The 26,329-nt window shown below is 47.1% G+C and overlaps 2 protein-coding genes across 2 annotated transcripts in view; both read left to right on the forward strand.

Moving 5' to 3' along the window:
* VAX2 (ventral anterior homeobox 2) overlaps positions 1-15,871 on the forward strand; it is a 53,303-nt gene extending 37,432 nt beyond the window's left edge. Inside the window, exon 3 of the mRNA XM_048509822.1 lies at positions 15,154-15,871. Coding sequence (XP_048365779.1) covers positions 15,154-15,630 — 477 coding nt within the window. The 3' untranslated portion in view covers positions 15,631-15,871. The remainder of the gene's footprint in view (positions 1-15,153) is intronic.
* Positions 15,872-22,635: 6,764 nt separating this feature from the next.
* Positions 22,636-26,329, forward strand: part of ATP6V1B1 (ATPase H+ transporting V1 subunit B1) — a 55,729-nt gene continuing 52,035 nt past the window's right edge. The window contains exon 1 of the mRNA XM_048509574.1: positions 22,636-22,973. Coding sequence (XP_048365531.1) covers positions 22,865-22,973 — 109 coding nt within the window. The 5' untranslated portion in view covers positions 22,636-22,864. The remainder of the gene's footprint in view (positions 22,974-26,329) is intronic.

Genomic DNA, 26,329 nt, shown 5'->3' on the forward strand with positions numbered 1-26,329 from the left:
GAATAAACTGATAAAACAACGCAGGTAAAGCAAGACACTTAAAAGGGAGTCATACTGAATAATAAAAAAGAAGAGCAGAATCAAAGACTAACATCATAAGGGTCAGGAAATGAAACAATGTGGAACAGAGGTACATGGCGGCTCATATTGCGCCCATATGTGAACGCACCTTTATGGTGTGATATAAAAAATGTATGCTGATTTCAGTTGTTTCAGAATTGCTATTGTTCAGAAGGAAGGATAACATTAGAGAATCTGGAAAGTCCTTCTCATTAGGTAAAAGAGGTTTTTAATGAGTCGGTCCAAATGATTATATATAAGGTACAACAAAAGAAGACATGTGGATCTGTAGATTCTACTCAATTCACCTTACAGGGACACAGCCTATTTTTTTAAAAGCCCTCTTGGATAAGATTGCTGATGGCAGAACATTACACCTTGGCCGCTTCTGCACATGCAGAATAATGCACTTTCAATCCACTTTCACAATTGTTTGCAAGTGGATTTTGCCATTCCGCACAATAAAATCCAGCTGCAAAGTGCATTGAAAGTGGATTGAAGGTGCATTATTCTGCACGTGCGGAAGGGGCCCTTGCAAGAGAAAATGCTCTACGTTGGTTGGGAACATTCAGATGGTAAAACTAAGAGGCCAGCTGGTTGGCATTTAAAGAAATCCCCAGGCCGAGGGGGAGAAAATACTTGTTTGCTGCACTACTAAGATTTCAGAATTCGATATCCATACGTCTGCATGTTATGGTTTGAAAAGTTCCTTTGCTGATAGCATGGCAAGGGATAGACCCATAGATATTATTTTTGATCAATGCCTGCCAGCCAGTCGGAGGACTGGGACTCAGTAAGCAATTGGCAGGTGAGCAGAGGTGGGATCCAGCAGGTTCTCACCAGTTCCCGAGAGTGGGTTACTAATTATTTGTGTGTGCCGAGAGGGGGTTACTAATTGGGTCTGCTTTTCCGTTAGAAATTCCATTAGGTCCAAAAATCATAAAGTCCTATTGTTTCCTATGTGGCTGGTTAGCGAAGGTGGAAAATGGGATAATTCTCCCTGTTGGGCTGTTTTAAAAACATGTTTTAGTAATATGGTAAAGTTCCTTGTTTGAGGAAAGTATCCTTTTGATTTCTAGAAACAAAATTAAGTATTTGAAAGTATTAAGTATTTGACAGGCAGTCAATTAGAGGAGAAGTAGTTGTTTCTGTTGGCAGTAGATGATAGGACTTGCTATAAAGAGTTCAAATTATGGACAGAAAGATACCAGCTGGAAATTAGGAACTTTTTTTTTACAGTAAGAGTTTTTACAGTAACAGAGAAATTATTAATGCCCCGCCCCCAGAATGCCCGGCCACGCCCCCGTTGTGCCCCGCCCAGCCCCATTGGCGCTACGCTACTGTTTGAATCCCATCACCATGGGAACCTGTTGCTAAAATTTTTGGATTCCACCACTGCAGGTGAGGCTGGTGGAATCCAGGTTGAAAAGAAGGCACACACAGAACTGAAAGGTGATGAGCCGTGCTTTAGTCTCCAGCAAATGCTGACCAGTTTCAAGGCAGAGAGCCAACTATGGCATACAATGGGGCAAACCGAGGATTTTATAAAGAAAACAGGATTGAATGCCTTCCAGAGAGTGGTCGACTGTGCCAATCCAAATCGGCATGCCGTATAATAACGGCAAGCATATTTTGGCATTGAAAGCTTTAAGCGCAGAGGGAACGCATTGGAAACCTCTGGTTTAAAAAGAATAAACACAAGTGAAAGCTAAAGTGTTGTTTTTGGCCATATTAGTAGCTATTTTTGTGACGAGTCAGCCAGCCGGCGCTATAATGAAAATGTAAACCTAAATATTGAAAAGATTTAATCTGTTCAAAATTTTACCTGCCTGTCAGGGGGTTGGACTCAGTGGCCTTTGTGGTGTCTTCCGACGCTATAGTTCTATGATTCTATGAATTCCCATTTGGAGGGTTTCCAAGGTCTTGAGAAGACGAGGATTTGGGATTTTGTATTTCACAAACTGAGGCACATTAAAGTGATGAGAGATGAGGTTCCAGAACTCTAAGGCAAACTGAAAAACGCATAAGGCTCCCAGTATGGACGGCAAAGACCCAAGAGTTTTTCAGGGGCTCAGATGCAAATTTGTAGACCTGTCCAGCGTAGGTAGCTTGTTGCTAAAATCAGCTTGCATACTAGAGAGTTGGAGAGTATTATACCCATCAAAACGGATGCAGAGGGGATCAAGGACATTACAGGCCAGTTGGCCTGATATTTTCAAGGTAAAAACTGTTTAATTAAAGTTCAAATATTGAGCACACAGATAAACAATGATGAGGAAGGACCAGTAGAACTTCTGCAAAGGGGAAGTCCTAGGTAAAAAATGTTGACAGAGAGAATTTTCTCTCTCTTTCTCACAATACTAGAACCAGGGGGCATCCATTGAAAATGCTGGGGGGAAGAATTAGGACTAATAAAAGGAAACACTTCTTCACACAACGTGTGATTGGTGTTTGGAATATGCTGCCACAGGAGGTGGTGATGGCCACTAACCTGGATAGCTTTAAAAGGGGCTTGGACAGATTTATGGAGGAGAAGTCGATTTATGGCTACCAATCTTGATCCTCTTTGATCTGAGATTGCAAATGCCTTAACAGTCCAGGTGCTCAGGAGCAGCAGCCGCAGCAGAAGGCCATTGCTTTCACATCCTGCATGTGAGCTCCCAAAGGCACCTGGTGGGCCACTGCGAGTAGCAGAGAGCTGGACTAGATGGACTCTGGTCTGATCCAGCTGGCTTGTTCTTATGTTCTTATGTTCTGTTTTGGTAACCCTTTGGAGTTCACTGAGAAAGTTGGAGTGATCCAGTAGCTGGAGCAGGAGACTGGTGGGGTGGGGGGCTACTTCTAGTCACTGGCACCATAATATCAGTGGTGATGCAGTGACTTCACCTCCAAAATGTGCCGGAAGTGATGTCATGGTACTACCAGAAAGCCTGCATTCCCCCCCCCCATTTCCCCCAGGCTTCCCCCAGCATCACCCAGATGAATGGCAGTGGGGACAGCTGGTGGGGAGAGTTGAAATACTGCTTTGAGGAGGAAAACAGAGGGGGATTAGTGACATCAGTGTTTCTGACCAATCAATCCTATGCTGCAAATTCACAGAATCCAGGATGGATGCTGAAGATAGCACAGAGAGTAGCTTCAGAGCAAGCCCAGAACTGAAAAGATATGTGCTGTATGCCTTATTCCTTCCATCTGCCCCCATATGTACTCCCCCTCCCTTGAGACCAGGGCATTGGCTAGCACTGTGGGGATCCAAAATTGGCTGGGAGACTTGTATTGTGCTAGGGTTGCCAACCTCCAAGTGTGACCTGAAATTCTCCCCAATTTGCAATTGCTCTCCTGGCAACAGAGGTCAATTTCACTGGAGGCAATGGCAACTTCAGAGCATGGCATCACATCCCCTGTTCCCAAACTACCCCCCCCCCCACACACACACACAGACAGGCTCTGTTCCCGTCCCACCATCTCCAGGAATCTCCCAAGTCAGAGCTGGCAACCCTTGCCCAGCAATCCTCAAAAAATGGAGAGGTAGTATACCAAATGACACAAAACGATCTCCAGTGGCTAATTGATATCCAATGCTAATACATATAATGTAATGTAAAGTGCACCTGTGTGATATAAATATTCAAACTCATCAACAGACAAACAGATGTGTTACAACATACATGGAGTATCACCTATAATAAGGTGACCAGATGGTCACCTTTGTGAACCAGGACAAGCGGGTAGGCGGGCGGCTGCACACGCACACACAGCCGCAGGAGCGCACGGCCTTCTGGGGCGCTTCCGTTTCCCGGCCTGTGACTGGGCGGGAAACGGGAGCGCCCCACAAGGCCGTGCTCCTGCAGTCGCGTGCGCGGGAGGCTGCCACATTGCCTTGCACCCCAGAAGGCAGTGCGGCAGCCTTCCAAAAATCGGGACACTTGAAATAACCCCTGGGACAAATTGTTTGAAGGCGGGACTGTCCCGCCAAAAGCGGGACGTCTGGTCAGCCTAACCTATAACAATAAATGACAATATGGCACTCATAAAATAGGAGAATAACCACGGACCAGGCCTGGTGGATGGCTACAGACGGCTCGTGTCCTTGAACGTTGTAGTGTTGCAAGGTTAAGTGTTAGAGGACTCTTGTAAAGGCTGTATTTGAATATTGCCTTTTGAAAGCATTGGAATTTACTCCTTGCAAATAAGACACGCTGAGTGGACTGTAGTAGCAATTGGATGTACTGGAGTGACTTTCCCTATTGAAAGACAGAGGCATTTTTATGAGTGCGATATTGTTATTTATTGTCATATTTATTGTTATTTATTGTTATAACATGTTGTAACACACTTGCTTGTCTGTTGATGAGTGTGTATGTTTGTATCACACAGGTGCACTTTATATCACATGATATGTATTAGCATTTGAAATCAATCGGCCATTGCAGAGTGTTTTGTGTTGTTTGAGCCCTTGCCCGGCAGCCTGTACTTGAACCAGGGTTCCAGGCGAAAGCCCAGCCTGCGCACGCTCCCCTTCCCTCCCCCTCCTCGCCCCCTTGGATTTGGGGCTTCAGCGAACACTTCCTTTGAGCCCCTCTGCTCACAAAACCCGCTTTTCAACACACGGCTGAAAGGGAGCGTGAACCCTACAGTTAACACCAAACCTGTTTGGGGTTGTCCTTCCCGCCTTTGTTTGGAGAAAGCTGACCCAGCCGGCCTCTGTAGTGTGTCATTTGTGTGCAAGGGGGGGGTCCTTTCAGAGCCCCTCCCCCTGCTCAGTTCTGGTCCCAGTAATGGCTGTCTGGGTTTTATTCCCCCATCCAGACCCAGCTAATTGAGGGGACGAGATAGCGGGCGAGGGGGAGCTTTCTGTTGATGGGGAATAATTATACCCCCCCCTTCTCCGCAATTCCTCCAGATGCCTAATTAAGTCTTCTCATTCTGACAGGACCCTTTTAAAAAAAACAACAACCACACAACTGCTTTTATCTTGACTGCAAAAACACTGGGCTGGGGCAGGTACCCCCTCCCGCGTCCTTCCCCTTGTCTGCCGGACCCCCCGTAGGACGCTGGGTCATGGGGAGCGCTGAATGTGTGGCTTCTTTCTTCGGGTGAAGGAAACCCCGACTAGGCCACCAAACACGCTCAAGAAAGGCCAGCCGAGAATGGAGACTGCCGCTCGCCGAAAGCAAAAGCCTCCCAGCAAATTCTGCTTCTGTTTGGGCTCTCGATTCCCAAAGCGAAATTTCCAGCAAGAAGGCAACAATAATGGGAAATTGCTCCGTAAAGGGCCTATGTCAATTGTTCTTTTTTCTTGGCTCACCAGTGAAATCATGCCAAGTCCCTGCAAAAATCAGGACAGTTTTCTACAGACTGGTACCAAGTGATCCTAAATGCAATCACTGGACAGATTGAAGGTGGCCAAAGGCCGGGGGTGGCGTTGTGATCTCTATGAATTACAGCTGATCTCCCGGCAACAGAGATCCGTTCATGTGGAGGAAATGTGTTGGGGGGTGGACTCTAGGGCTTTAAATCCTGTTGAGATCCCAAATTCCCATTTTCCCTAAGCTGCACGCCCAAAATCTCCAGGAATCCGCCAACCCGGACCTGGCATCCCTAGCGCAGATCTGATCCAGAGGTAGATATTAGGGTAGGAGAGCAAACGATGCAGAACAAAGATCTCATTAGATGAAGATCCCATAGATGAATACAATTTCATTAGATGAAGATCCCATAGATGAATACAATTTCTCTTATTTTGCAATATCACTCAGGAATGTAAATCATTTTGGATTCGGCATCACTTCTTTGTGGGGAGCTGCAAACCTAGGCCCCTCGACCATTCAGCAATGCTATCAAATGGCAAATAGGGACAGCAGGTATTATGGGCTGTCAAATCCCTGGATATGTAAAATTTGGTGAATGCTTAGTAAATATTCATATATGCAAAGAAAGTCTGGGGAATATTTGCTATCAAGAATCATGGTGGGAGCATATTGGAAGAGGGGAATTCATTTCTTCTCTTTCTTGCTTCCAATATATATTAGGAATCACCAGGAAGTTAAAATTGACTCAAACATAGGTCCCTAGGGCTTTATAACTACACATTTATTCTCCACCTATTTATTTATTTATTTATTTATTTATTTATTTCTTATATTTCAGAGGCATTTAAGAAACAGCTTCCTTCCTTTTCTATTTACTCTTTTACTTCCCTGCCCTGCCTTTCTCTCCAATGGCCATCCAAAACTTTATAAACAATGCTATTGCAAAATAAAATCAAATTCTGGCAGAGGAGACTTCTGACATAGGAAGGGAAGAATTTATCGAGTTGCTCGTGGTATGAGAAGTTGTAAGAAGTCTAACTTTCATATGTCAAATACTGAAGGATAAGATTAAAAAAAATATTCCCAGGTGCTTAACAGGGGTCTAGGTGACCTTAAGGAAGATGTGGCTTCTGGTGTAAACATCTCTTTGGGGAACACTTAAAGGAGACCTGATCTCCCCTACCCATTGCTTATTTTCCACAAATACTCCTCAAACGAGTTTTCATTTTTTTCTTGCCAACCTCTGAAACCAGGAGCACATTTGACAAAAGTGAAGCTGGTCTATGTGAACGCAGGAAGGCATTAACCTCTCTTTCTGCCTCCTGACAGTGCTCCTCAATTTAAAAAAACCCCACATCATCATCATCATCATCATCATCATCATCATCATCTTGCCATTCTAACTGATAATATGTCTATAAAATTATGACACTTAACAACATGTATGAATAAACAGCTTTCATTTGCAGCACTGAATTTGAAAAAAATGTGGAATACTAATAACAAAAATGATTTTAAAAATATAATGGTTATTATTATCCTTTACAAAATTAGCTGCCTTTAGCTGCCTTTCTACCCAGTAAGGGTCCCCAAGGTTAAAAAAAAATGTTAAAACATCTGTACAATTAAAAATACATTTAAAATTACAAAATATTTCAGTAAAGACACATAAACAAGCATACATCAGAAGCAGGAAGGAGGGCCAATAACCGTTACTGAGGTTACGCCAAACAATTTTATGTAAAACATTTTCAATGTGTTGTTAATGTTTATTTGGTTTTCATTAATGCAAAAAAAGGAGGGGAAAGAACCGCAAAACTATCCTCCAATGCAGACTGGTTACACGATCCCTCTTTGATGGTTGCATTTTCTTCTTCTTCTTCTTCTTCTTCTTCTTCTTCTTCTTCTTCTTCTTCTTCTTCTTCTTCTTCTTCTTCTTCTTCTTCTTCTTCATTGCTTTTTCTGCATTTCCTTGCATAAATCAATGCTTATTGCTCTGCATCGATCCACTGAACTCTGCCAAGCATATAAACAGAATCCATGTAGACACGAAACAGGAGTCACCCAGGCTTTTTGAAAGTTTGAATTGTCAAGCCACGATAGCAAATCCTTGCTGTTTCCCCCCCCCCCCCCCCAACAGCCGACGTGAAGCCGTTGCTCTTTGCTTGCTGCGGAGCTATTGAAGCCCAAGGTTGCCCTGGACTCTTTCAGTCTGAACCTGGCTTGGCCGAGGTCTCCACTGTGCCGTTCCCTGACCTGTCCAGGAGGACCCCGCTGTTCCTCAGGGCGGCCTAGTTCATGTGGAAAGTAGGCCAGCCTTGCTCCGGTCTCGCAGTCTCTGGCTGCTGGCTCGGTGGATGCCTGACAGCCTCGTTCACCCTTGCTGGAGTCACTTGCAAACCTCTTGAGACTCACACGGATTAGTCTGATTGGCTCCCTATTTATAGCTGTACAAACCCCAGGCTGCGGAAGATTTCACTGTTAACTCTTGGTTGAGTATTTGGTTGCCGCTTCGGATTTGGCAAGGACAGGCTATACATTTTCTGGTGGCTGATAAAAGAAAAGCCCAAACAGACAAGAATATAAGCTAATTAAATAAATAAATTTAAACTAATCTCTTCCAGGAGAACAGGATAGGACCTTTTCTTATTGAATTATTGCTACATTTACTTAATTCCCCTCTATTGTAAATAGTTTAAGTGGTAATATTTATTAGCTTATCTGAGATTATTATTATTATTATTATTATCATCATTCATTCATTCATTCATTCATTCATTCATTCATTCATTCATTCATTCATTCATTTATTTATTTTATTTAATATACCGCCCCATCCCCGAAGGGGATTCTAATATTCTATTCTATTCTAAGTAGGTATTTAGTGAGGAGGATATAAGCTGTTTGCAAGTTGTTGGTATGGATGTGGTTTGTGTACGAATGGACAATTTGTCATATTCACTCTTTCACACTATTAAATTTTGCACTTTGTAATATCGAGGTTTGCTAAGCGGGGTGCTACATTCTTGCCTGTTTGGGTTTTCCACTGCCGCTAGCTCTTTTGTTCATCTGCTGATAAAAAAAAAGCTCACACAACACAAATTTCCAGTAAAGCAGACTGCTCAGATATATCTGGTTGGCAGAGAGCCCCCTCAGGGCGCTGGTAATAGCAAGGGTTTGCCTACTCCGGGTTGGGAATTTCCTTTAAATTTAGCGGGTGAAGCATGAGATGGGCACAGTCAACAAGTTACAATGCCATACAACGTCAACGCGGCGATTGTCCCCAGGGGACCTGTAATCTGGAGATAAAATATAATTCCAGGAGAGCGCCCTGCCCTGCCTGGAAACTTGCCAACCCTAATAGGAACATTTTGTACACTAAGATCCACTGGAGAAGCCTTCTCATTGGCCCCTTCCGCACACGCAAAATAATGCGTTTTCAAAGCACTTTCACAACTGTTTGCAAGTGGATCTTGCCATTCCGCACAGCTTCAAAGAGCACTGAAAGCAGTTTCAAAGTGCATTATTCTGCATGTGCGGAATGAGCCTCTGTTCTGCCAGCAGCAGCAGATTGGCAGGTGCGGGGGCATATCTACAGAAAACTGCGCCCAGGACAAGCACTGAAATTGACCCCCCCCCCCCAATCTGTTCAGGCCTTCCCCATCTTGGAAGACCAGTTCTCCGGCAGCCAGGTCTACCCATTCCTTTCAACCACAGGTAGACTAATTCTCCACAGGGCAAATCTACCCTCCATTAAGTGTCACTCCATTAAGTGATTCATTCAATGACAGGGCCTTTCCCCACTTACCTTCTGCTGTGCACTACTCGGGCCAAGTAGCGCGGGGTCCCGCGGCACTCCCCACTACAGGGGCAGCGACAACGCAGCCGCCCCCAACGCTGCCACTCCCGCGCCCCCTGAGCGCGCATCATTCCTGGCGCTCCTCAAAACGGCGCCTTTTGATGACCCCGCTCAGAGCGCGGGGTCGTGGGGAAGCCCGGGCACGCCAGAAATGACGCGCGCAGTGAGTAGCGCGCAGCTAAGGTGGTAGAAGGAAAAGTGGGGAAGCCCACAGACTCTGGATTTTATCAATCAGAAGTCTTTGTTGGAAGGAACATTGAACCCCTGGCTTTTGCAAAACCAGTTCTGGCCCACCCCCCACACGCTGCCCATCGCTTTATTGCCTCTGCTGTCCACTCCCTCCTCTGCCCCCAACTACGCAAAGTGAAAGCAGGAAAAGAAGAAGAAAGCAAAAGTCCCTTCCCAAGGTCTAGGGAGCCATCTGGCTAGCCCTCCCTTCGCGGAGAGGCCCAGAGATGCCACTGTTATCTACACTGCAAGCTCAGCGAGAAAGAAAACGTGAACTGAGAGATTTAGTAACCCAAAGAGGCCCCCCACGTTAAGCACACGCTGACATTGAGAAGCAATGGGTAGACCAGCCCTCCAAGGGCCAGTTGCTCCCTGCTTTGCAAAGCAGGGCCTCTGCGCTAGTAGCGCCCAGGGCTCACAGCCCGGTTTGCCCCACCCTAAATACACCTGTGGGCAGGTGGCTTCTTTGGCAGGGCCTGCTCTGTGGCAGCACCAAGGCTTTGGAATTTCCTCCACTATGAAATATCTCTGACCCTGTCTCCTTTGCTTTTAGAAAGTAAGTGAATATCCTCCTTTTCTGAAGGGCTTCTAGTTGAGTAAACAGTAGAAGCAGACAGGCTGATTTGCAAGTCAGGATTTGGGGTTTATTTATCTTTTATTTTTTTAATTTATTTTTTCAACTTATATACCGCCCAAGCCCCGAAGGGTTATTATCTACTTCTAATGTATTCCTTCATGTACTGTCCTAGTTTCTCTGATGGCCTTTTATTCCTCACTTTGCCCTGAAAACTTCATCCGCTTATCCCTTCCCCATCACAACTTCCCCATCACGGTTTTGATACCTCACAGGTCAGCATAAGAAATCAAATCTCCCCCTCCCCCCCCCCCAGAACATCAGTGGATTCTGCCGTCCCCCTTCCCCCTTTGTTTTGTTTTAGGGGACTTGATAGTAGGCGCCATCTTTATGCTGATTTTTAACACTGCTGCGTTTTAATTATCTAAATATTTATTGGATTTTAGCTTGATTTATGTGCCCTATTCTGTTTGTTCACCGCCCTGAGCCCCTCGGGGGAGGGCGGTATAAAAATGCAACCAATAAATAAATAAATAAATAAATGGGAGGATTTTTAGGAGTTTTGCAGAAGCTGCAGACAACATGCAAAGGTCAGCAGATAGCAGAAATGAATATAATATATGTATAGTATAATATTAAACATATTTTACCTTTTAATATCATAAATATTCACAATTTCTTTTAAAAAGTGAAAACAAGGAAAAAGCAAAAAAAAACAGTCTTGGTTTCTGGTATGTATGTATGTATGTATGTATGTATGTATGTATGTATGTATGTATGTATGTATGTATTTATTTATTTATTTATGTATTTATGTATTTATGTATTTATTTATTTATTTATTTATGTATGTATTTATTTATTAGGCTTATATACCGCCCAACCCCCAAAGGGCTCTGGGCGGTGAACAATGAAAGGAGATGAAAGGAGAGTCAATTTTTTTTTCAGATCACAGGACTGGGGCGGGGGGGGGGACCACTCCCTTAACCCCAACAATGGGGAAAGGATAAACTGTAATGTCTTTCTGTATATTATTGTGTGGTATATTTTTAGTATTTTATTGTAACCCATCTTGAGAATGACAGAGGAAGGAATGCCCCAGCTGCTGTGGTGGCAAGCCCCAGCCAGTAGAGGGCAGTGCTTAATTTGGTAACACCCAATGCACCTGGGCTTCCAGAAGTACCACCCCCCACCGCTGCCAGTGACCCCAAACATACCGTCCAAATTCCTGACACTGGTCAGCACTGCCCAAACTGAAGGGTGTTTTTCATGAGCCCAGAGCTTGTCCTGATCTGGTGAGGACCTCAAGACCTGGGCACATGGCATAAAACAGCCAGATATGCTGCGTGTCCTCAGAGTATGTTACACAAAACCATTTTTGGAGGCGTAAGAGTCGCTTCAAAGAGAACTTCACTCCCAATATTCAAGAGTTTAAGGGATCACTGGTAGATGCGTAGTGTGGCTGGTCCTCAGAGGCACTCGTGAAAGGAGACCAAGCAATAATATAGACCTGTTATATATCTCAGTGTCTCTTCCCAAGGTGGAGTAAATGGATTAGGCAATGTTATCCTCTCAACAACCCTTTGAGGTAGGCCAGGCTGAGAGAGAGACTTGAGAGAGTGACATTCCTTGTCAACAACCCAAAAGGGAAAGTGAAAAGTTCACCCACCACTGAAATATTTGCCAGTTTTCAGTGGATCACCTTATCTGCACCCGATGCTAGGGCAGGAGCACAGTGGGGAAGTTTGGCAGTGGCGGAGTGGGGGGTTGGGGGGAGTTCAGCGGGTGGGAGTTTGGGTGAACACTTGGCACATTTTGTGGTGGTACACACTGGATATGTACGGTTGAAGGTTTCACTGCCAGAATCAACTCGCTGTTGTGGGTTTTTCAGACTGTGCGAGTGTGATCCAGTAACTTTTACACCTAAAGTTTCACCCACGTGCCAGCGATAGATGTGGGCAAAACATTAGGAGTGAAAACTATCAGACCACAGCAACACAGCACAGAGAACCCACAACGGCCAGAAAGAGAGATATATCTTCCTTCCATTCTGCCCCTGTTGAACTTTATTTTGTATTATAAGCCGCTTTGCGTCTCTACTTGGAAGAATGTGGGATGTGAATAATTCCACTAGTTAAATGTACAATTTATTTCTTCAAAATACTTTTTTGCCATCATCACAACTGCCTTAGGGCGACTCCATTGTGTTTTCAAAGCAGGAGAAATTCAGACCTGGTTTGTCGTTTGTCCTGCCCTGGAATTCCTTGGTGGTCTCCCATCCCAAAATACTCCCCCAGGGCTGACCTTGCTTAGCTTCCAAGATCTGACAAGCTCATTGTATTCTGGGCTACCCAGTTTAGAACTCATAGGCCAGTGAGGGAAAGTGCCCTCAAGTAGCAACTGACTTATGGCAGCCCTGTAGGGTGTGCAGTGCAAGAGCCAGACAGAGGTGGTTTGTCATTGTCTGTCTCTGCACAGAGACCCTGGACTTCCTTGGTGGTCTCCCATCCAACTACGAACCAGGACTGACCCTGCTTAGCTTCTGAGATCTGACAAGATCAGGCTAGTGATAGAAGAACTGAAACTACCCAGTTCTTTAGCAGAGAAAACAAAACGCAGCAGAGTTATATTAAAAGGAGTTATCCTTTAATAAAGTTCTAAAGATAAAAAGTCAGGCTACAAAAATAAGTCTACAAAAAAAGAGGAAGACAAAATAGCCACGTGCGAAAAAGCGCTGGCCAGCAAATCAGCTTACACAAATAGACAAACAAGGAACAATTGCAGCAGCACAGCACAGGATACAATAGTGCAGCATAAGGACACGGAGGAGAGCAAAAAGGTCGAGGAAGAGGGGGAGAGGGAGTGGAGCAGAGAGAGCTACCCCATAATATGCAGACGTTGAAGGTGACCTTCAATCAACCAATTAACTATGCAGCTGCCTTGCATTAACATAACCATAACCAGGGGTGGGATTCAGCCGGTTCGCATCATTTTGGCAGAACTGGTTGTTAAAATGGTGCTTGTAAACAACCAGTTGTTAAATTATTTGAATCCCACCACTGACCATAACCATAATTGTTTATTTACAGTCAATGACCAGTATTTATTTATTTATTTATTTATTTATTTATTTATTTATTTATTTATTTATTTATTTATAGGAGCAGCAGTGGCGTAGGAGGTTAAGAGCTCATGTATCTAATCTGGAGGAACCGGGTTTGATTCCCAGCTCTGCCGCCTGAGCTGTGGAGGCTTAGCTGGGGAATTCAGATTAGCCTGGGCACTCCCACACACGCCAGCTGGGTGACCTTGGGCTAGTCACAGCTCTTCTGAGCTCTCTTGGCCCCACCCACCTCACAGGGTGTTTGTTGTGAGGGGGGAAGGGCAAGGAGATTGTCAGCCCCTTTGAGTCTCCTGCAGGAGAGAAAGGGGGGATATAAATCTAAACTCTTCTTCTTCTTCTATGTATGTATGTATGTATGTATGTATGTATGTATGTATGTATGTATGTATGTATTTATTTATTTATTTATTTATTTATTTATTTCAATTTTTATACCGCCCCATCCTCGAAGGGCTCTGGGCGGTGTACAGTGCAGTAAGCCATCATATATAAGATAAAACAGCTAAAATCATTAAACGCAGCGATCAAATGAAAACTAAACATAATAACTGGTTACCATAAACAAAATGGCGTCCGACAGCTCCATTTTTAAATCCTCTTTCAGGAGGGAGGAACGGCAAGTCCCAAGATGGCAAAAGGCACAGATGTAAAAGGCCGGGGGGGGGGGCACCATCAACGGCTGGTTCCTCCAAAGGCCTGGCGGAACAACTCCGTCTTACAGGCCCTGTAGAATTCAATAAGGTCCCGCAGGGCCCGCCAGCTGGAGGGAGAGCGTTCCACCAGGCTGCGGCCAGAGCTGTAAAAGCCCTGGCCTGTGTGGAGGCCAGCTGTATCATCGAGGGGCCAGGGACCACCAGTAAGTTGGCCTCCGCTGAACGAAGAGGCCGTACATGGGGTGATATAAAGCCCTGTCTTATCATAGTATACCAGCGACAATGAACTAAACTACATTGATTAGTACATAAAGTAAACATTAAACATTAAACACGCATTAACATACAGCAACCAAATGGTGCAACTCTCTTGCTCCTGCAATAACTTATACAAGGGATGCCAAATATTCTAGCAGCTGGCCTGGGCCATCCAAGTCAGGGTGACTCGACGCCACCCAGTTCCCTGCATTTGTGAAGTGATGCTTTGGCTTGTAGCTCTTTTCCGGCTGTTTCAGCCTTGTCTGGGATTCCTTAAGAAAATAAGAGCATAAGAACTGGCCTGCTGGATCAGACCAGAGTCCATCTAGTCCAGCACTCTGCTACTCGCAGTGGCCCACCAGGTGCCTTTGGGAGCTCACGTGCAGGAGGTGAAAGCAAGGGCCTTCTGCTGCTACTGCTCCCGAGCACCTGGTCTGCTAAGGCATTTGCAATCTGAGATCAAGGCAGATCAAGACTGGTAGCCATAGATTGACTTCTCCTCCATAAATCTATCCAAGCCCTTTTTAAAGCCATCCAGGTTAGTGGCCATCACCACCTCCTGTGGCAGCATCTTCCAAACACCAATCACCCATTGCGTGAAGAAGTGTTTCCTTTTATTAGTCCTAATTCTTCCCCCCAGCATTTTCAATGAATGCCCCCTGGTTCTAGTATTGTGAGAAAGAGGGAAAAATGTATCTCTGTCAACATTTTCTACCCCAGGCATAATTTTATAGACTTCAATCATATCCCCCCTCAGACGTCTCCTCTCCAAACTAAAAAGCCCCAAACGCTGCAGCCTCTCCTCATAAGGAAGGTGCTCTAGTCCCTCAATCATCCTCGTTGCCCTTCTCTGCACTTTTTCTATCTCTTCTTTTTGAGATGTGGAGACCAGAACTGAACACAGGACTCCAAGTGCGGTCGCACCACGGCTTTATATAAGGGCATGACAATCTTTGCAGTTTTATTATCAACTCCTTTCCTAATTATCCCCAGCATTATCCCCAACTCCTTTCCTAATTATCCTTGATCCAGCTGGGCCTCTTGTGGTGACCGTCTCTTCTCTCTTCCCTCCGTCTCCATCCCAGGTCAAAGTCTGGTTCCAGAATCGCCGCACCAAGCAAAAAAAGGACCAGAGCAGGGACTCTGAGAAGCGCACCACGTCCACCTCCGAGTCTTTCGCCACTTGCAACATCCTCCGGCTCCTGGAACAAGGGAGACTCTTATCTGTCCCGGCACCCCCCACGTTGCTCTCCCCGACTCCCAACCCGGTCCTCTCTTCGTCTGGCAATGGGTCCTCCATGGGAACATCTGGAAACACCTCACCAGGGCTCAGCAGCGGGGGGAGCCCTCCCGGGACGGGGGGCTTCAGCCTGCAAATCCCCACCTTGGCCTCCTCAGCTTCCCCACGGCTCCCCACGACCCCACTCTGTTTCAGTGGCCCACTGCTGGGAGGCCTGCATGAATTACCCAGCAGCTACGGACTGGGGACGTCTGCCTTTGAGCCTTACATGCGGCTGGAGAGGAAAGACAGTACGATACCCAGCAAGAAACCAAGTCCTTAAGTCGTCATCGTCCTCAACGACGATCACAACGAAGAGAACCGAGCTGAGCGTCAAAAGAAGGCCCTGATCCACTCCCTCCCCCTAACCTCTTGTCCTCTCGGTCACACTGAATTCCCAACCGGGGGCTTCTCTTTTGCAAAGACTGTTTACCAAATGTCAATGTGATGTGTGCCTGTGTGTGGCTGCGTGGGTATGTGTGAGTGTGTGTTCCTTTCACGGAAATTAAAACAACTGCAGATAACGGTGGTCTGTTCTGGTGTTTGGGGGGACTTTGGCACACACTCCTTGGGAATGGGGTAGCTGGCTCTGGGCTGAGACATTCCTGGAGATTTGCATGCAGAAAGCTAGCTTGTCAGGCGATTGCTTTCACATCCTGCACGTGAGCTCCCAAAGGCACCTGGTGGGCCACTTGCAGTGCAGCAGGGGAGTGTCATTGGACTGGAGAAAATGGACTCTGGTCTGATCCAGCAGGCTCTTCCTTATGTTCTTAAGGCGATTGCTTTCACATCCTGCCTGTGAGCTCCCAAAGGCACCTGGTGGGCCACTGCGAGTAGCAGAGTGCTGGACTAGATGGACTCTGGTCTGATCCAGCAGGCTCTTCCTTATGTTCTTAAGGCCCTTGCTTTCACATCCTGCCGGTGAGCTCCCAAAGGCACCTGGTGGGCCACTGCGAGTAGCAGAGGGCTGGACTAGATGGACTCTGGTCTGATCCAGCAGGCTCTTCCTTATGTTCTTAAGGCCCTTTGCTTTCACATCCTGCCGGTGAGCTCCCTTTAAAGGGGGCTACTCAAGTGCAGTAGTGCAGAGTGCTGGACTAGATGGACTCTGGTCTGATCCAGCAGGCTCTTCCTTATGTTCTTAAGGCGATTGCTTTCACATCCTGCCTGTGAGCTCCCAAAGGCACCTGGTGGGCCACTGCGAGTAGCAGAGGGCTGGACTAGTTGGACTCTGGTCTTGTTCTTGTGTTCTTATGTCAGGCAGAAGAGTTCGAGGTCCCACAGCTCAGTGGGAGTGGCAGTAGGTAGCATGAAAGGCCTCCACCTGGGACACTGGAGAGCCACAAGACTGACCTCGATGGACCAAGGGTCTCTGAGCCAAAATAAAGCTGCTTGTGGAACTCACCCACATTTGTTCATTTGGGAAGGGCTCGGTGGCAGAGCACCTGGGTTGCATGCAGGAGGAGCCAGTTCAACCCCCAGCATCTCTAGTTAAAAGGACCAAGCAGTAGATAACATGAAAGATCTCCACCTTAAAATGCTGGACAGCGACCTCCACATGCTGAGTAGATGGACCAGTGGTCTCATTCACTACAAGGGTTCATATGAGCTTAGTTTCTCCCCGACATAATTTTCTGCATGCCAGGAATAATTGGTTTAACGCAGGGAGACTTCCAGAGCTTCAGTCTACGGAACAATCCAGAACAGACATGGAAGATTCTGGGTGCTTCCACCTCCACTGGCCGCCATTTTGTTGCTGAACCAAGCACTCAGGGGGCCCCCGCCTGGCTTTGAGAATCCCTGCTCTCAGGCCGACATCTATCTCCAGCTTGGTGTAGGGGGTAAGAGCAGTAGACTCTGAACTGGTGAACTGGATTTGTTCTTATGTTTCCCCCCTCCTCCACATGAGGGGCAGACTCTAATCTGGTGACCTGTGTTTGATTCCCCACTCCTACACATGAAGCCTGTTGGGTGACTTTGGGCCAGTCACAGTTCTCTCAGAACTCTCTCAGCCCCACAAACCTCACCAGGCGTCTGTTGTGGGGAAAGGAAGGGAAGACGTTTGTAAGCGGCCTTGGGACACAGTTGAAAAAAGCGGAGTATAAATCCAAACTCTTCTTCTTCTCTATGAAAAAGAAAGGTCAGCACGGTCATAATTTAAATAAATTTCCTGCTCACCATTAACTTGGGCAGGGAAATACATTTTTTTGCCATTCCCGTTTTGACTTTTTTCCTTTGTCTCTCTTCCTTTGTCTGGTGTGTGTTTTGATGCAATAATTATTATATGTCACGGGTTCCCAACATTTCACGGGGTGCTAAAATATTTCTATTTGGCAGCTTGCAAATGGGGGAGGGGGGGTGAAGAAATGGCTTCACTTTCAAAGCCGTCTGGTCCTTTAACAGAAAGCGGGCAGCCGAACGAGCCGTGCTCTCTTGGGTACCTGAGAATTAGCAACATGCCTCCCTTGGGAGCCAGACGTAAAGCAAGCAGGGCACTTAGCAGGATGCTGCGATGGCTGATTGGGTGGCCCAGTGAGCTAGAGGTTCACATTTCCTCCTGGCTGAGCCAGAAGGTTTTTCCTTCTTGAAAGCCAAACTGGGCAGCTGCAAGACTTGGAGGTGCTAAAAGCAAAGTCTTGTATGAGGGGGAGTCTTGCCTTGTTGCAGGTTTCCCCTTTTGAATGCAGCCCTTAAGATGCATCAGGTACAGAGAGGGGGACTGGCTGCCGCGAATCTTCTCTCCGGCACGACGGGCCCGGCTGCCCCTGCCACAGCTGGGTCTCCGCTCGCCCCTCCCAAAGTTCAAATCGTGGCTGCTTCCACAGCAGCTTGAACAGCCCATAGTAACCCAAGCCAGCGTGGTGTAGTGGTTAAGAGTAGGTGGATTCTAATCTGGAGAACTGGGTTTGATTCCCCACTCTTCCACCTGTGGCGGAGGCTTATCTGGTGAACCAGATGTGGTTCCACACTTCTACATTCCTGTTGGGTGACCTAGTCACAGTTCTTTGGAACTCTCTCAGCCTCGCCTACCTCACAAGGTGTCTGTTGTGGGGAGAGGAAGGGAAAGGAGCTTGTAAGCCACCTTGAGGCTCCTTACAGTGGGTATAAATCCAAACTCCTCCTTTTCCTCCTCCTCCTCCTCCTCCTCCTCCTCCCCCTCCTCCTCCTCTTTTCTTTTTCTCTTCTTTTGTCCTCTTCTTCTTCTCCTTCTCTTCTTCTTATCTCCTCCTCCTCCTCCTCCTCCTCCTCCTCCTCCTCTTCTTCTTCTTCTTCTTCTTCTTCTTCTTCTTCTTCTTCTTCTTCTTCTTCTTCTTCTTCTTCTTCTTCTTCTTCTTCTTCTTCTTCTTCTTCTTCTTCTTCTTCTTCTTCTTCTTCTGTGCTTGCAAGCTAAGCAGAGCCAGCCATGATGAGCACTTGGATGTGAGACCACCAAAGAAGATGGAAAAGAAATGGCAAAACACCTCAGCTAATTCTGCAACTTCTGGGACTTTACAGCACTTAATTGTATATTATCATAGACTAACTGGGCCATCACCTTGGAATTCTGAAGCTTCCCAAACAGCTAGCTGCAGCCTCTGTCTGGTTGGACATCCCATAATTAACCAGCCGAGAGCAGGAGCCTTGAAACGGACGGAGATGATCTGGGAACTGCCTGTGCTGGAGAGCTGGAGATCAGTTGCGATTTCGGCAGATCTCCAGACCCCGCCTGGAGGCTGGCAACCTTTATTGTTAGGCCCCAAAGTCTTGCTCTGTTGACTTTTTATGACACCTGAAATCGGAGACAGTTTGCCCAATAGCAGCCTGGTCCTCCAGGTAGGAGGGCAGCATTTTGCATCCAAAACAAGTGTGGAATGGCCCACATTTATCCACAAACAAAAGAAAGGGAAGGCCTTGCATGAGGGCTCGTGAAAAGAATATGAAGCATTGGACACAAAGTTGGCATTCTCCAGGTCTCTTCATGGGATGAGATGTTTAAAAGGTGGGCAGGCTGGGATGGGGAGAGGATTTCAGTCCTGACCCCAATGCCATGTCAGTATTTGGGGCTGAGCACCTGAGAAGTATTGAATTGCTTGGACAGAGCTTGAGAGGTAGGTGGGACTGGGAGAGTCCTGAGAGAACTGTGACTGGCCCCCTAGGTCACCCAGCAGGCTTCATGTGGACGAACAGGGAAACAAATCCAGTTCACCCTATAAGAGTCTGCTACTCATGTGGAGGAATCAAACCCAGTTCTCCAGATTAGAGTCCACCACTCTTAACCACATGCTGGTGTACTGCCTAGCCCAGGGGTGTCCAACTCTGGCACTCCAGATGTTCATGGACTACAATGTGCAGAGAAGGGCAACGAGGATGATTGAGGGACTGGAGCGCCTTCCTTATGAGGAGAGGCTGCAGCGTTTGGGACTCTTTAGTTTGGAGAGCAGACGTCTGAGGGGGGATAGGATTGAAGTCTATAACATTATGCATGGGGTAGAAAATGTTGACAAAGAGACATTTTTCTCTCTTTCTCACAATACTAGAACCAGGGGGCATCCATTGAAAATGCTGGGGGGAAGAATTAGGACTAATCAAAGGAAACACTTCTTCACGCAACGTGTGATTGGTGTTTGGAATATGCTGCCACAGGAGGTGGTGTGATGGCCACTCACCTGGATAGCTTGAAAAGGGGCTTGGACAGATTTATGGAGGAGAAGTCGATCTATGGCTACCAATCTTGATCCTCCTTGATCTCAGATTGCAAATGCCTTAGCAGACCAGGTGCTCAGGAGCAGCAGCAGCAGAAGGCCATTGCTTTCACATCCTGCAGGTGAGCTCCCAAAGGCACCTGGTGGGCCACTGCGAGTAGCAGAGTGCTGGACTAGATGGACTCTGGTCTGATCCAGCAGGCTAGTTCTTATGTTCTTATGTTCTTACAATTCCCATATGGCAGGGACTGATGGGAATCATAGTCCATGAACATCTGGGTCGCCAGAGCTGGACACTCCTGGACTAGCCTGACCAGAACAACATCTCTTGGGGTGCTCAAGGAAGAGAGGATGCTTTTTAAAAACCTGGGTTTGATTATTGGGTTTATGTGCTGGGCACACACATTCCTGGCACAGGAAATGATGCTTAAACCACTTGACGTGGTATTGGAAGTGTTGCTATGGATATTAGGTTGCCAAGTAACCAGACTTGGGACTGGGGGGGTCGCTCATTATAGGTGTTTATGAGTCTAGCCAAATTACTGCATGGTTTGTGAAATTCATTTATTAGATTTGAATGCTGTGTGATTAATGACACAACTCTACTTCCTGCATCTCTTGGTCTCTTGACCCTGACTTTGTTCCATGTCACGTTGCCAACTCCAGGTTGGGACATTCCTGGAGGTTTTGTGGGTGGAGGCTGGGAAAGGCAGGGTTGAAGCAGGGGTACAATGTGGTACAATATCATAGAATCCACCCCCACCCCGGTAAGAAAGCAGCCATTTACTCCAGGGAACCTAATCTCTATAGTGTGAAAATCAGTTGTAATTCTGGGAGATCTCCAGGCCCCATCTGGAGACTGGCAACCCCACCGTGGTGCAGTGGTTAAGAGCAGGTGCACTCTAATCTGGAGCTGAGGACTGAGAGAGTTCAGAGAGAACTGTGACTAGCCCAAGATCACCCACCTGGCATGTGTTGGAGCGCACAAGCTAATCTGGTTCCACAGATAAGCCTCCACAGCTCAAGTGGCAGAGGGGGGAATCAAACCCGGTTCTCCAGATTAGAGTGCACCTGCTCTTCACCACTACACCCCGCTGGCTCTCATTTGGGTGACTGGAAAGTGGAGGCACCCCCTGAGAACAGAGGAAGGGTCCTGCTGGATCAGACCCAAGCCCCAGCAATCTGTCTCCAGCAGAGTCCCATCCCTAAAACAATGTCCAGCCAGGTGTTTCCAGGAAGCTGGAATCACATCAGAAGGACAACAGCCTTGCCACCAATTGGCATTCAGAAGTTTGCTGCCCCTGAACAAGGGGGCTCTATTGTAAGCAAGCCTTTATTGGCATAGACAGCAGTACAACAATAATAAAAACAGATTAAAGAGCATATACAATACAGGATATACATGTCAGGACGAAGGAAATCTACTGGCATTTAGTAATTTCCAGGAGAAAGTCTGCCACTATCATACAGAGAGAAGGATCAGGGTTGTCCAACAAGTAGTGTAATCTAATTAAATCGGGGAGATGGGGTAAATGTAAAGGAGTGAGATTCACATACTTGGATCTGATTTCCTTGAATCTGAGACAGTGAAGTGAATTGAGGTGGGCCATGAGATCCAACTGAGCCGGCTGCATCGTTAGCATACGGGCACAATCTTTTAGCCTTTTCTTGCTTATTAAATCTGCCATGTAACAAGGCAGAAGGCATAACATTAAACCTGGCGAGCATTATGGCTCTCCTTTGAACAGGGTTTATTAAGGAATACAGGTAGTATGCCAAGTGGCCCCATTCAAATGGGAGAGAAAAATACAGGGGGGAGCACGTTTTCTTGGGGGCTCTATTCGGTTGTCATGATTAATAGCCTTTGGAAAATGCGTGTCTTTGCCGAAGCTCTGTTAAAGCTGTCTCATGGCCACCGATGGTGGAGAAGTCCTTTCCTACCCCTGCCCTTCAGGTGAGGCTGTGGCTCCATGGAAGACCGCCTGCTTGGCACCCTGAAGGCCCCAGGTTCGATCCCCAGCACCTGCAATTAAAAGGATCAGGTTGTAGGTGATGCGAAAGACCTCTGCTTGAGCTCCTGGACAGCAGCTGCCAGCCTGAGTAGGCAATACTGACCCTGATGGACCAAAAGTCATGACTCAGCAGGCAGCAGACTCAGGCATGACCCAGATGTCTGTTTTTTCTGATCTTCTGGAGCAAAAACCACCGACCTGAGCAGCCTTTTTGAAGGCAGCCTCTTCCTCTCTCTCTGCTCTCATGAGCAGCAGTGGCATAGTGGTTAAGAGCAGGTGCACTCTAATCAGGAGAACCGGGTTTCATTCCCCGCTCTGCCACTTGAACTGTGGAGGCTTATTTGGTGAACCAGATTAGCCTGTGCACTCCAATGCATGCCAGCTGGGTGACCTTGGGCTAGTCACAGTTCTTCGGAGCTCTCTCAGCCCCACCTATCTCACAGGGTGTTTGTTGTGGGGGGAGGGAAGGGAAAGGAGATTGTAAGCCCCTTTGAGTCTTCTCCTCCTCCTCCTCCTCTCACAGCTACGTGGAGTGACTCTGACATTTCTTCAAAAGAAGAGCAGAAGAGCAGCTGAAGCTGAACGGAAGGTGGGAACAAATTCCTGGGTTCAGAGAGAAGCCAGATCAGGCTACGCTAGATCTTGCCACATTAGCTGCTAAAAACTGCAGCCAATTGGCTGTTTACAGACAACACATTCCCTTGTGTGCAGGCAAAACACAGGCGAGGTGGGGCAAAGTGTGACATTGGGATCAGGTATAAAAACTCCGGAGGGGACTGGGCTCTCACTGTCTTCCTGTGTCCCCGAGGCTCTTGAAAAGGACATGGCTACCAAAGTGGAAATGAGTGGCGGAGGTCTCCCAGGGACTCTCGCTGGGGTACACGAGCACACGCAAGCAGTCACTAGGAACTATCTTACACACCCAAGGCTGAGTGAGTATTTTGGGGTTGCTTTTCTCTCTGCCCAAGGAATCGGCACCAGCGTGTGTATCAGCTGCCCTAACTCTGCGTCCTTTAGCAGGATGTTACCTTTTAAACAGAAGAATCAAGCTTTAAATGTTTCCAGACTTTCTCAGTCTCAAGTGCCCAAGGTAGGGCATGGATATTTTAAATATACACATTTGATTCTCAAGGTCAGGCTCCTAGTCCTCAGTGCTAAAGCTCCCCCCCCCCCTTCCTGACTATGCTTTCTCTCTCAGGTTTGGTCCCAAACCCCTCAGGGTTGCTCCCGATTGCTGGACACTTTGGGCCAAACGGGGCCACGGGAATATCAAGGGTGTGCCATCCGGCACTGTGGCTTCTCCACCTTCAACCCGCTTGGCTTTTGCTTGGGGTGGTTCCTTTTTCGGTGGGAACCTCTTACTCTTCTGGGTTAGCCCAACCACACGGGAGCACCAGCAGAACAAGCAGCTGTTGATTGTGTTGTGTGACCAATCCTTTTTCAAATTCAGAGGTGTTCCAATCCTGCAGTGTGGCCAGTGGAGTAAACCTTTAGGCACAGGATACTGGGGGAGGGGCTTGTCTTCCTTGAGGCATAGGTCAGGGGTCTCTGGGGGAGTAGCGGGGAGGTGGTTGTAGATTTCCTGTGTTGTGCAGGGGGTGGACTAGATGACCCCCTGAAGTCCCTTCCAGCTCTATGTCTCTGCATTTCTACAAGCCAAGGGGCAGGAGTGAAGATTGCAAAGATTGTCATGCCCTTATATAAAGCCGTGGTGCGACCGCACTTGGAGTCCTGTGTTCAGTTCTGGTCGCCGCATCTCAAAAAGGATATCGAAGAGATAGAAAAAGTGCAGAGAAGGGCAACGAGGATGATTGAGGGACTGGAGCACCGTCCTTATGAGGAGAGGCTGCAGCGTTTGGGACTCTTTAGTTTGGAGAGGAGACAGCTGAGGGGGGATATGATTGATTGAAGTCTATAAAATTATGCATGGGATCGAAAATGTGGGCAGAGAGAAATTTTTCTCTCTCTCTCACAATACTAGAACCAGGGGGCGTTCATTGGAAATCGCCTGGGGAGAATTAGGACGTAATAAAAGGGAAACACTTCTTCACGCTAACGCATTGTGATTGGTGTTTTGGAATAATGCTGCCACAGGAGGGTGAGGTGATGGCCACTAACTTTGGATAGCTTTTTAAAAGTGGCTTGGACAGATTAAGGAGGAAAAGTCGATTTATGGCTACCAATCTTGATCCTCTTTGATCTGAGATTGCAAATGCCTTAACAGACCAGGTGATCCGGAGCAACAGCCACAGAAGGCCATTGCTTTCACATCCTGCATGTGAGCTCCCAAAGGCACCTGGTGGGCCACTGCGAGTAGCAGAGAGCTGGACTAGATGGACTCTGGTCTGATCCAGCTGGCTTGTTCTTATGTTCTTATGTTCTCTTAGTGTCTCACAGTCTTGAGTATGCGGATCATCAGATTCAGAACCGGCCAAGGATATGTTGTTTTGTGATTTTGCTTTTTTTTTTTTGTATTTTGTGAGGTTGGTTATTGTTTATTTATATGAGATAATGTTTCCCAATCCAGAGTTGGCATCCCTACCTACAGAGCCCAGATCATGATGTGAATAGAGCCCGATTGTCTCAGCTCCAGACCCACAGTTCTGAGGAAGGGACAGATTCTTGCAGCTGTGGCTTCTCCCTGTCGCGTGGTGCCACGGCTAGAAGGGACAGTCTGGCCAAGTTCTGCTCTCTCTACAACCTTAATAGGCTTTTGATTCACTGCTGGTTTGGGTTAGCTGCTGATAACCTGACCGTGCATGCACACATGTGGTCGCAGGGTCTTCACACATGTGCATCGCATGCCAGCGTGGTGTAGAAGAAGAAGAAGAAATTTGGATTTATATCCCCCCTTTCTCTCCTGTAGGAGACTCAAAGGGGCTAACAATCTCCTTGCCCTTCCCCCCTCACAACAAACACCCTGTGAGGTGGGTGGGGCCAAGAGAGCTCAGAAGAGCTGTGACTAGCCCAAGGTCACCCAGCTGGCGTGTGTGGGAGTGCCCAGGCTAATCTGAATTCCCCAAATAAGCCTCCACAGCTCAAGTGGCAGAGCGGAGAATCAAACCCGGTTCCTCCAGATTAGATACACGAGCTCTTAACCTCCTACGCCACTGCTGCTCCTGTAGTGGTTAAGAGCAGGTGCACGCTAATCTGGGGAACCGGGTTTGATTCCCCGCTCTGCCAGTTGAGATGTGGAGGCTTATCTGGGGAACCAGATTAGCTTGTCAGTTGGGTGACCTTGGGCTAGTCACAGTTCTGTGGAGCTCTCTCATCCCCCCCCCCCCACTTCACAGGGTGTTTGTTGTGGCGGGGAGGGAAAGGAGATTGTAAGACCCTTTGAGTCTCCTTACAAGAGAGAAAGGTGGGGGGGATATAAATCCAACTCTTCTTATTCTTCTAAAGTACATTGGCCACAGTGGAGATGTATACAATCAGTTCCAAGAGCACCAATTAAGCTGCACTTTTAGGTTTCTCCAAGAACAGCACGTAGCCTCTCCAGATGCATGTCCAGATGTGCATGGAGGGGCCATGGCTCAGTTGTACAACATCTGCTTCACATATGAAAGGTCCCAGGTCCAAGCCCTGACATCTCCAGTTTAAAAGAACCAGGCAACAGCTGATGAGAAAAACCTCTGCTTGAGACCCTGGAAAGCGCCTGCCAGTCTGAGTGGGCAATACTTCTGCAGCTTACTTCATGTGAACTTCAGGCGCATGTTTATTGAATTAGACCTGCCTGCATAATGATGGGTCCGTTTGGAGGATTTATCATCATCATCATCATCATCATCATCATCATCATCATCATCATCATCATCATCATCATCATCATCATCATCATCATCATCATCATCATCATTTACCTGCAGTTTCTTGCGCCCAAAGGAAATGCACGTCTCCCAAGCAGTGGTGGTCCAGTGTTAAGAGCAGGTCGCTTTCATCTGGAGAACCGGGTTTGATGCTCCACTCTTCCACCTGAGTGGTGGAGGCTTATCTGGTGTACCAGTTGTGTTTCCCCACTCCTACATTCCTTGGGCTGACCGTGGGCTAGTCCCAGTTTTCTCAGAACTCTCTCAGCCCCACATACCACACAAGGTATCTGTTGTGGGGAGAGAAAGGGAAAGGAGCTTTCTTAGCCCCCTTGAGTCTCCTTATGGGGAGAAAGGTGGGGTATAAATCCTCCTTTTCCATCTCTTCTTCTTCTTCTTCTTCTTCTTCTTCTTCTTCTTCTTCTTCTTCTTCTTCTTCTTCTTCTTCTTCTTCTTCTTCTTCTTCTTCTTCTTCTTCTTCT

Source organism: Sphaerodactylus townsendi, linkage group LG10, assembly GCF_021028975.2.
Source record: "Sphaerodactylus townsendi isolate TG3544 linkage group LG10, MPM_Stown_v2.3, whole genome shotgun sequence".
NCBI lineage: Eukaryota > Metazoa > Chordata > Lepidosauria > Squamata > Sphaerodactylidae > Sphaerodactylus > Sphaerodactylus townsendi.